The 12081-nt window shown below is 28.6% G+C and overlaps 1 protein-coding gene across 3 annotated transcripts in view; it reads right to left on the reverse strand.

The window, feature by feature from the left end:
- Nucleotides 1-498: 498 nt before the first annotated feature.
- Nucleotides 499-12081, reverse strand: part of LOC114122223 (uncharacterized) — a 31614-nt gene continuing 20031 nt past the window's right edge. For all 3 annotated transcript variants that reach the window (XM_027984818.2, XM_027984829.2, XM_027984826.2), the window contains 3 exons: nt 9405-9554; nt 5277-5411; nt 499-2663 (listed from right to left, as the gene is read on the reverse strand). In XM_027984818.2, the coding sequence (XP_027840619.1) occupies nt 2480-2663; nt 5277-5411; nt 9405-9554 (469 nt within the window). In that variant the 3' untranslated portion in view covers nt 499-2479. The remainder of the gene's footprint in view (nt 2664-5276; nt 5412-9404; nt 9555-12081) is intronic.

Below are 12081 nucleotides of genomic sequence, written 5' to 3' on the forward strand. Positions count from 1 at the left end.
CAGTTACAATACCGATGTCCCTGTTTGATTACAACAACCGGAAATAATTTTGCTTTCAACAAGAAAAATTTACATAGTTCTGTGTATAGTGACGGAGATCGATTTAAAAAGTAACTACTAACTAGTACAAGAACATTAATAAACAAACACATTAAACAAATGTATACAAATAATTGAAATTTTCGCCTTACACGCAGAGTTGGATAGATTTACATAGTCTAAACTTTGTATAAATCAATACCAAATATTTTTATGATTCCAGAATTAAATGTGTCCATTGGACTGTCCAGTCATGCTGTCATTGCATAATATCAGTTATCACCACGGACTACACATACACATACATACACACAATATATACGTGTAACGATTATTAACTATCACAATATGGAGTGTACCTATACGATGTATCGTTCAATTACAATATTACATTTGCAAAATTATATATATGGTTTTATACAGGTAATAATAGTCATGTATTATATATTTACGTCAGAATTTCAGACAAATACTGCATTTATTAATATATTATTATAAATTATAATCATCATACGATATTAACAACTTGTCACATGGGTATAATATTTTAAACAACAGTACGATTTTATGACAATAAAATAATAATAATATATTATTTGCGTAGGTACATCATAATAATAAATAGTCTACTTATCTACAACGGTTGGGTTAATAATATATATATAATAAAATATAATATTATATAGGTAGGTATAGTATATAATGATAAAATACAACACGTGTTTGAAAAATAAATAAATAAATAAATAAATATAAATAATAATTATAATAGGTTGATTATGAAATTAAAAAAACTAAATTGACGATGGCACAACCTATAAGCTACATTTGAGAATACACACAATAATATAATATTCTATAATATGACGTATACGAGACCTACCTGCGCTTATTCATTTTTTACGCGTCTACTCGAAACACTAAATTACTAGGTAGGTACAACTATACAAAACAACTACGCTATTACGACTACTGATGTTACTACTATTACATTCTAAGACTACAACTATACATTTCTTTGTCTTTGTATATACTTTAAATACATAAATGAATGATAATATTATGTACTATATATATATATATAATATGGTCCGAAACGAAACAAAAAGAGAAAAATACGTTTGAAACAGTCCTCTTTTTGTTACGTTTCGGTGAATAATATAATATAATTGTTTAAATTAATGATAATTATGATATTTTAATATGTTTATTTTATATAATAAAATATTATAAATAAATAATGATACGCACTGAGCAGCGGCGTTATCGTCGGCAAATACGTCTCCCGAATTTAAAAAATCTATACTCTACGTCTCTACAGCATTATTCAATATAATACGTATATGTTGCAGCAGTGTACTATACAGGATGATCTACCAAGAGCGCTCATACCCGTTTTTTCATTTAATAATAATAGTGGATACATTTTTTTGTTGTTAAAAATTTAGGTGTAAGTATCTAATTCAAAAGTCGATCGAGTAGTTTCTCAGTTATTAAAATGTTTATATTAAGAATGATGTCCTTAAAAATAGTCTTACGAAAATATTAAATAAATGTAATTTTGGATCTATTATTTATTATACACTTCGATTTCGTATTACTTTCGTTCGATTTTTATACGTCAACATTTTCAGAAAAATTATTTGCTAAATAATTTATAGGTGTGGGAGGAAGGTCTAATTTGAAATATAGATGCCTGTGTCTTTATAGAACACTCCTTAAGTAGCAAAAATTCGGTCTTAGAATAAATTTAAAAAATTCAAAAAATAAGAATTTAAATAGTTTTATTATTAAATAAAAAAATAGGGTAGAAGGTGAGTATTCTTGATGAATTACCCTATATATAATGTCGTGTATATACATGCAGGACATATACGTATACATAAGATACATATAGGTATGTCAGGATCGGGGATCTGAATTCCCTGATGTCATTTTTTATTGTGATTGTTTTGTGACATTAAAGTTTTTTTTTCGGGTGGACGATTTGAACGGTATATATGAGCGCCAGTAGAATAAAATACCTTGAGTCGGGAATTCCGTTAAAAATTCCTTATAAAATCCCAAAAAATCGTGTCACGACGTGTTTGATAATATATATATATATATACATATACATGTATATTTGATTGCGTGGAACCTGATCGAGAAGAAGAGACGACTATATAAGTCCCGGCGGACTATTTAATATATAGGGCTAGTGAGTAACGAGACGGGTGGTTGGTGGGTCATTGGGTGGGTGTAAAAGAAAAGTAAAAAAAAAAAAAAATTGTTAGATTCAATCCGAGGAAAAAGTCTGGACACGTACACGCAGGCACATGAATAGACGTAGGTACACACTTAAATACAATTGAAATTCGTTCGGGAGACGATTATTCAACGATCATTGCACGCGGCGGAGAGTGATATAAATTCACCCGGGTGATTGCGTTCAACCGGGTCACATGGCCAACGGTGCCGGATTCACCGTCACTTTTGATCCACCGCTCGCCGCGGACGACGTCTTCCTCTGGTCGTCGTCGATATCGTTGCCGTCCCTATAGTTATCGGCGCCGCCGTCTTCGTCGTCAGCCGACACCGATTCGCCGTCTTCGTCTTCTTCGTCGGGCGACTGGTCATTTTTCCTGAAACCCACAGTAAACGACGCGTTAAGTCGGTGTTAAACTTATATTATATAACAATCCCGTGCAGTTGAACATGCACAGAAGCTGTCAGGATTTGTTTTTTTTTTTTGTCAATTCGTATCTCTAACTGTAAAAACCTATTTCTGCAGCCATCGGGTTAATCCACATCAATCCTTTTGGGGAGTTTGGTTTCTACATAGTTGTTATAACTGGAGAAATTGATAAATGTTAGTTATATACAATTAACCAATTGCTGAATTGCGCGTAATGGCTTTTGTTCTAATCGTTTATTTTTTTTTTTATTCTTAGTGTAACTATTTTGACTATTGACAATTTATGAGTTATTTTTGTTATTTATACCTTGACACCTGAGGCCTATAAACATTTATATAATGTGCATCAACGACCGAAATGAACGTTTCAAAAAATAATAATCAAAAACATTTTACAGAGATGCATTTAATTTATTTTATACACTCATTAGTGTGTGTTTCAGAAGTCATAAAAATATAATGGTTATGAATACATCCTATCAATTTGGATTCGTGAAAACGCGTTAAGAACTCGGTGCCACCGCCCGACGATGATACGTACACAGTTGTTAGGTATATTACCATATAAATAATATGCTATACTTAGTCATTTTCTTTAACCACCGACCACTTAAAAATCAAAGACCGGCGACTGAAAGCGGCGCAGAATGATCGTCGGTTTCACTGCATTGTTATACATTTATACGATGTATTATAACAATATTATATTGTTCGTTTTTGGTACACGTGTTAATAACCGTCGGAGCAGTCTTATGAAAATTAGATACTTATTTACAAACATGCGTGAAAGACTCGTTAGACACCGAACAAAACCGATAATAGATGAGATAACGTTGATTATGCATATTATATTGACGATATATTAGGTATTATTAGTGTGTGATGAAGTTGTTTTGAAAGTGAACACGAAAAAGTTATTGTTATTCTTTAGGTATAAAATAATTGTATAGAATTATTATGGCACGGCAATATAACTCGTAACTTGTACATAATAAATAAATTTAACGACATTTTTACTTGATTTTAATTCAATATTAAGTATGTTTTATTGTTTTAATGGTGTGTAATATACATTGCATAGTGTACACATAACGCATAGGTACCTATAATAATTATTTATAAAAACGATAAATGAATGGTTTTTTATTTATTATTCACTCATTTTGATATCTCATTAAACAGGAAATATATTATCTGATTAAGCTATATAAGCTATACTCGTATATGCTATAATGTAATATAATATATCAAATATTTAATGACTCTGAATGTTAGGTAATAGGTTAGAGAACAAAGAGCTCAAGTTAGTGTCACAACTAGGCCAACTGATGCTTGATTACTATATACAACTTAGATTTGGAGTCATTGGATTTAACTTTTTTTTTATTTATTAAGGATCAGGGCATACAGAACTATTTTAGCTCGTGATTTTTTTTCTGCGGTGTTTATATATTTAAGATTAACTTAGGTTAGTTAATATATATTGTTATTTATAATTTATAAGTATATAGTATATTAAACATTTGTCTTCACTTGGAAAAGTTTTTTTTCTGGTTTCGGATGCGGCAAACGTAGAAATCATTTTTTCCAAATTTAGTTTATTAGTTACACCCTTTTTCCATGTTCAAAATTTTAGGATTTTGATATTTTTTGTGAAATTTATTATCAAATACGAAAATTGACTATTTTAGTTGGCCTGCAGTCCCTGCAATCTGTGGGCCTTGTGATTGATTCTCCCCTTCCCCACAATTAATTCACTCACAACCATCAAGGTTAGGTTTAAAGAATCATTTTATTTTTAACCAGACAATAATATTTGAAATAGGTATACAGCAGTATTTAGTAAAATGTGTCATCAGAATAACATAAATTAATTTTTATTGTTTTATAAAACTACAATGTGTTTAAATTTATTCTGTGGTAATATTATTTCTATTATATTTTATTTTATACTCAACCATCTTTATACTATATAGTAGCCTTTAACGGCGAGAAATTAGGTTATGGTAATTTTTTGGCGCGGATTTTTAAATTATAAACACTGTTCAGTATTTGTCGACGAATTCGTTCGCTTTTCGATGTTAATATAATAATAATAATATAAATTGGTATACATTCCGATAAAAACGCGTCCGAAGGACACACGTCATTATTATTATAGATAGGTAGTTGTCACTTTCTCGCGCATCATGTGTTGTCATCTGGTGTGATTTTCATAGAAATGCCGCCAATGTGTGAAATTAGTGTATTTTTTTAATTTCACCATTCAATAGGTGTCCCATTAAACGTGACTGTCAATACTGATTGATAAATGAGGAGACCTTGTTTTATTTTTTCATTTCGGGAATACGTTTTTCTCTCTTTTATTTACCAATAATGCTCACCCACGCCTTCGTCCGAAACACTGAATACATTAAACTTTCAACCCCGTCGCACAGTAAAATTCGTTATAAACAAGATAACACGATCATATTATATAAATATCATACTATTATTAATATAATCATATCAAAGTTAAACATTTAATCTTATAAATTGCGTTTATGATCTCAGAACTTACGAATAGTTATGATTGTTGGTGAACAACGACTTTGGACATTCCTTAAAGTAAGGGTAACATTCTTTGCTGTGTTTGCCAACGGTTTCGGCAGTCACGTATTCCTTCATTAAATCAGCGTACGTCGATCTGCTGGCCCTGCAAAATAATTATAGATATTTATCATTATTATGGTTATTAGACATTATTATGATTATTTTCTGTAACATCAACATTTTTAAATTATCGTTCAGTTCTACTTGGCGCATTTCTTCTATACATTACGGGATGACCTAGATTATCAATAATTTGAATGGGAAAAACATATTTTAATACATACACGGGATCGTTTAAATTTTGTGTTACAAATTTGGAGAGGATCGTAGCCACACATTACAAAATAAATTATTATCAATCGTATAGCAGTATTTTACATTTATATGCGACGTAATAGAAACAGTTCTAATCCGATTTCGTCGAAATATACACTAAGTTACAGGTACAGTACGCGATCGTGCAACACAGAAATGTCTTTAAAACAGTATTGTAATCGGTCGGAAATACGATAAACGACGATGAGATCGTTTACAGTTTGCGACGGTACAACCTGGTCGAAATACGATTAAGACGGTGTGCACTGTGAATTCCTGCGAAATCATGCGGTACGTTATTTGATTACCATGCCTATACACAATGTATTTAATATATATACATTATATATTATATTATATTCGTAAATTAATTAATAATAATAATAATAACGTTAAAGTTCTGAATGAAATTAGTCTCAGTATACAAGAAATCGTCGATTGGTTTGTGTACAGTTCATATAATATACACGTGAATGATATCAGTAATATAATATATAATATAATATTATTATATATTATAAAGAGTAATTCATAAAGCATGATCATCTACTAAATCTTTTCAACGATGCAATTATTCAAAATCTGATTCTAAGACCATATTTTTAAATCCTTGAGATTTGTTGTACCTGCTATAGGTACTTAAGAAGTCTTAAGGATGTCGTATTACAAACTTTCGTTTTTTAAATAACAATCTATCTTATAAGCAGTAAATTAATTGGCAAATCATTTTTCTGAAAATGTTGATATTATATCAAAATGAAAATCCAAATGATTATTAGTATTTGAGTTATTTAACTTTTTGTAGGTACTAAGAATAATAGGAAAATAATAATGGGCTTGTAAGATATGAAAACTATGTTAATTTGAAAATTTAGGCAATTTATTTATCATCTCTTATAATTTATAAAAATGGTTAAATAAAATAAATAGTAGACTTAATATTATATTTTTATAAAATCATTTTTTAAGACTTATTCACAAACATTTGAATAACTAAAAATTGCTCGTTCAAATTTTGGACTTAACTATCTGTTAAATATTTTAAAGTAAACAAGAGAGGTTATAATTCGAAAAACAAAATTTGTTATTCCCACGAAAAAATATCTATTTAAAATATGGTCTTTAAGTTTATTTAAAAATTCTAAAAATCAGAACTTGAATAAATTCATTAGATATTATAAATATAAAATAAAAGGCATATTTGCTTGGTAAATCATCATATATATATAATTGATATAGTTGATATAGTTGACAAAAGCAACTCCTAAAATTGTGTGTACCTAGTGTGAAATTTAAAAATATGCTTTAAAAAATATTTTGTGCTATTACTTGTATGTTAAATTTAGCCAATTTGGGATTGTGTGTAGTACAAAAATTTGATTATTTTAAGAGCTAAGTAGAACGAACAATTATCGTAGAGATATATTCGATTCCTCTACGTTCGATGAATGTATTCAGATAAATATAAATTACGAACATTATAGCGTAAGTATAAAATATTATTAATATTATAATTTATAAGTACCTAGTATCATTGATATAATATTATTATGTAGTTTATTACTGCTTGTGGATTTAGGCCATATAGGTAAACACACTGACATTTTCCCATTATTTATTAATTGAAATTATTAAAACTTTGGAGTAACTTATAATTTTGTATTAAAATTATAAAAAAAGTTCATTAAGAATTAATCAATTCTATTATATATATATAATTTATTCTAATATATTTTATAGGTAACTATGTCGCAGATGTCTGTGTACCATTTGCCACAATGGGGCGTTTTTGATATAGATTATAGATATTAGATAGGTTTTTTTTCCTAATGAGTGATGATCATAGATACGGCAATACTTTTTTTTTTTAAATGTATTATCTTATTATTTTGACAGCGTCTACTGCGACAGGTGTACATATCTATTAACAAAAACTTTTTTTTATCCCGATCGATTACACTCTTAACTCAATCTGTTAAACTTGCTGGGAATAACAAGTGGTTAAAATATATCAATAAAACTACAATACAACTTAGTGATTTCCAATCGTATAAAAAAAACCTATAGGACAACCTTTCATTTCTACTATTTAAATTATTATAATATGCCTAGATGGTTTTTAATTATGTTAATTTTTTAGGTCGATACCGACATGGGCGCCCCGTGGACTGATTTTAATATATCTAACCGAGCGTACAACAGGATTGGACAAATCCAGTATGGATATTAAAATATATCTTATACTTACATTCCTACCTCAAAAATATTTCAAATAAAATATTCCATCGAAAAAATAAACGGTATTTTATAAGATTAATTTATTTTTTAAATTTAAATATTGAAAGTTTGTGAGAATTAATAATGAAAAACTAAAATATATATATATATATATTTATTATATATTATTATATTATGGTTTGATCATTAATCCATATAATGTGTTTGCATATAGAAAAATATATTATATCTTACAAAGAATTATATTTTCATGATTATTAATATTATTATTATTTTTTTTTTTATTCTATATACACTTTATTATAATTTGTGTATATTTAAAACGTTTTTTTATCTACGTACTTTTTAAACAACACATATTTTTCTGTTTAAATTTTAGGTTGTTCTATACGTTAAACAGTACTCTTAATGCTATGCAATATTATTATTGGCTAGGTACACATTGTCAAACTTAATCGAATATTCTCGACTGCGTGATATATTAGGTAATACATTAATAGTTTACTGTAATTTATTTTACTATTAAAATATAATATTTGACACACTTCCGCTATAGTAAGGCTGTAAGCTCATATTTACATGCCATATTCGTGATAGGTATCTCCCATACATTTATATTATATCACCAGTAGTTTATACCCAGTTTATTCGTCCGGCAGTGTGCACGCAGATGACATTTCCGGTTTGGCACATGGCTCAGAATGCATAGCGATTGCTAAATACGGTTATTAAAAAAAAACTGGCTTACATTTAATGCAATGACCCAATGCCTTCTCTTGTAAAAAGTCGTATCCCTCTCATTTAATAGTTCGTGTCGTTTTTTTTTCGTTTAGTTGGAAAGTTGTTTTTCGTCAAACACGTTAACAGCTTTGGTCAATGATACCTTAACTTCTATATTATACTATTATATGGACGAGTGTTATAATATCAACGGTAAATAATTATAATAATAAAGTATCGTATACCAGAAATATAGCAATCATTTTGGAAAAAAATATTTTTATTTAAATGCTTAATCTTATACCTACATTAAATTTAATAGAATAATAAAAAAAAAAAAATAGAGAAAAAAATTTTATTGGAACATGCATTTTATGTTTAAATTTGTATTATAATTTTTGACACGTGACCCAAAAAAGGTTAACTACTGCCAGTGTAGATCATTTCATTATCTATGCCTTATGGCGTAAGTATATATGAAACTATGAGAGGAAACTATTACAGACGTTCGACATTCAAAGGTTTGTCTGGAGCGATGTTCAAACGACCATAAAGAGCAAACCGTAAATACTATTTTAAATAGTGGTTCTCGTCTTCCCACGTAAGTATATATTTTTTAAACCATAATATTATCCAATTATTTTAACCACGTGTTCACCCGTAGTCTCGTAAATACGACTTCATGTAAATCACAAGAGTTTACAGCTTCACTCTTAATTGTATAATTTTAATATTATAAACGTCGTGCACAAGTATACTGTATACACATAGAATATTATATTTAATGTTATAGACATTCGTATATTATAGTTGAAGCACTTACGTGAGGAACAGCTGAAGAAATTCACCGATGAAACCAAATTTGTGTATGGACTTGTGACCATGAACTTCGCATATGGCTCGGAGAAGACATGCTTTGCCGTCCATCCCGAAGTTCGTTAACAGGTCCTCGACGACGGTAAATAACAGAGCTCTGTAAAGACATATTAGTATATTATAATATATTGTATATCATAAAGAGTAATACAATATTATAAGAGAAGTCTTTTTTAGATTCTGATGTGAAGTGATGAATGTATTTTTTTTTTTTTAATCTGTTAACGTCACGATGACGCGTATTTTACTATAAATTATTGTACCTGTGTGTTTATTGCTTAATGATAATACGTATTCGAATATTCTCAACGAAAATCGCGATTATAATCGCTAAGAAAAGTTCTACTAATGAGGACAAATAAAAATTACCAACAACTACGTTACTTAGTTTTTATACACACACACAGGTCATCGTCATAATAATAATTATCGTACGGTCTAGTATTATACATTATTATAGGTAATGTTGTGGTTATTATTTATTTCCAACGAAGCGCCGAGGCTTTAAAGGTTTGGGTTATTCCATTTTTTATTGACCGCTCCTCCTTTCTCGCATCATGGACTTCCCTAACCCCCTTTATCCATTTTCATTGGACAACAGTCAACGGTAAACGGGTCTTGTTGTTTTACTCTTATAACTATTTCATTGTTGCAGGCTGCCAAAACCTGTCTTCGCGGTGCACGCGAACTTGGACCAAGCTGGTTGTTCCGCGTAACCGCCACCACGACGATTTCTGGTCGGAATATTAATACAGCAATTATTCATTATACCTAACAGATACGATCTATAAATATATACATCAAATAATTTATGCATGCATATGATATGTGTAATGTCGGTCATATAAAACGTATTCCATCGCGTTGTATACGATCGTGAGAAATGCAGATGAAATGTGCAGTGACGGGTTATGAAAAAAATTCGGTCCTCAAATTTATTTGGTTCTGGATAATATATTCAATAAAAATTTTAAGGTATAAATTTATCATGCAAGTTTATTTTGAAGTATTATAAAATATATATCTCTCTTCTAAACTTAACTCCTACACTTTTTATCATTTTTGTCTAACGAGCTTTTATTTTTGATAATGTCAATAATTTCGTCAATATCAATATTATTAAACAAATATTTTTCTACAGCCATTAAGTAGGAATGCCTTTAATTACCTATTAATAATAATAAATTACAATCTGCTGCCCGTGACTCACTAAGAAAAATCCCAATATCTCGCAGGAATAATCCACCACTAGGCATGCGTATATTATAATACTACATCAGTTATCACGAAAAATAATTTTACTAAACATATCGAATATTATAATATTATAATAAGTATTTAAATACTTTTATAATATGTTTATCTATATAAGTATTATGTACGCATTGAAATGAACATTCGTATAATATAAGGATTACGAAGCTGAACCGACAACTAATGTGCCGTCCGGATATTGGATCGACGGATATTATAATACTAAACTGGCTTATTTTTTCAAATAATTGCTTTGATAAATATCGATATTATTTGAACATTTTCATATTATATTATACGACATATGTATACATATTATATTATATATATATTTATAATATCGTACTCGTTATTGCTGTAATAATACCCGACATCAGCTCATCATTGGTTGTCGGTTTATCAGCTATCGGCTCACCGCCCCAGTCCTCATACATATATGGGTGTAGTGTGTACATACTGTACATCTTAGATCTATATAAATATAGGTTTCTAGGTTTATGGCATAGATTTATTTTACTATTTATATTGCAGTGAACAGTATAATATAGCTATACCATACATTTTTCATTAAAAACTATATCATGCTATTATATTATTATGGTTTAGTAATTTTTCCTAACATTTGAAAAATATAAAAATTATAACTATTAAAACTATATATTTATATAAAAAAAACACATATTTTTCGTATTTTAAACTTTGTGAGTATATGCCACGATAATGATGTGCAAGGACATGAGGTGTGTCACAATATGTTGTGACAACGATTCATGAATCGTATACAATTAAATTTACAACATGAAAAATGACACCTGTATAATATGATTTATGAAAAAATACAAATGAAGCGTTTCATAGTAAGGGAAGAAAAATATATTTTGAGTTAAAGTATTACTGGTAATAAAAAATTCAAAAAAAATTAGAAAAGTAAAGTTTTAAATCCCTATATTTATAAAATTTAAATACGAGAAAAATGCCATTATTAATATTAATTTTTATTTATATTATATCTGTAGATAAAAATAAAAATTATTAGATATTTTTAAGTATCTTAAAACGTAAATACTCAAAATAGTTCTTAAATTATGTAAACATGATGTTATTTGATTTTATTATCCGTTAAAAAGTTTAAAGAGTTTGATTTATTTTTCAGGAACATGCAAGTTATATTAGCTGTAAGTATTTTTATTAGGTACACACATGATATATCTATTATATATATATATATTACCTTTCTAACGAAATTACAATTTTCCCTTAATAACGGTTTTCCTAACTGCACATATTATCCCTATTTGAGATCAACATTAATTATTTGACGTACTTAATTTAATAATCGTATCTTTTAATTATTTATAAAAAAAAGTTTC

This window comes from Aphis gossypii, chromosome 2 (assembly GCF_020184175.1).
Source record: "Aphis gossypii isolate Hap1 chromosome 2, ASM2018417v2, whole genome shotgun sequence".
NCBI classification, from domain to species: domain Eukaryota; kingdom Metazoa; phylum Arthropoda; class Insecta; order Hemiptera; family Aphididae; genus Aphis; species Aphis gossypii.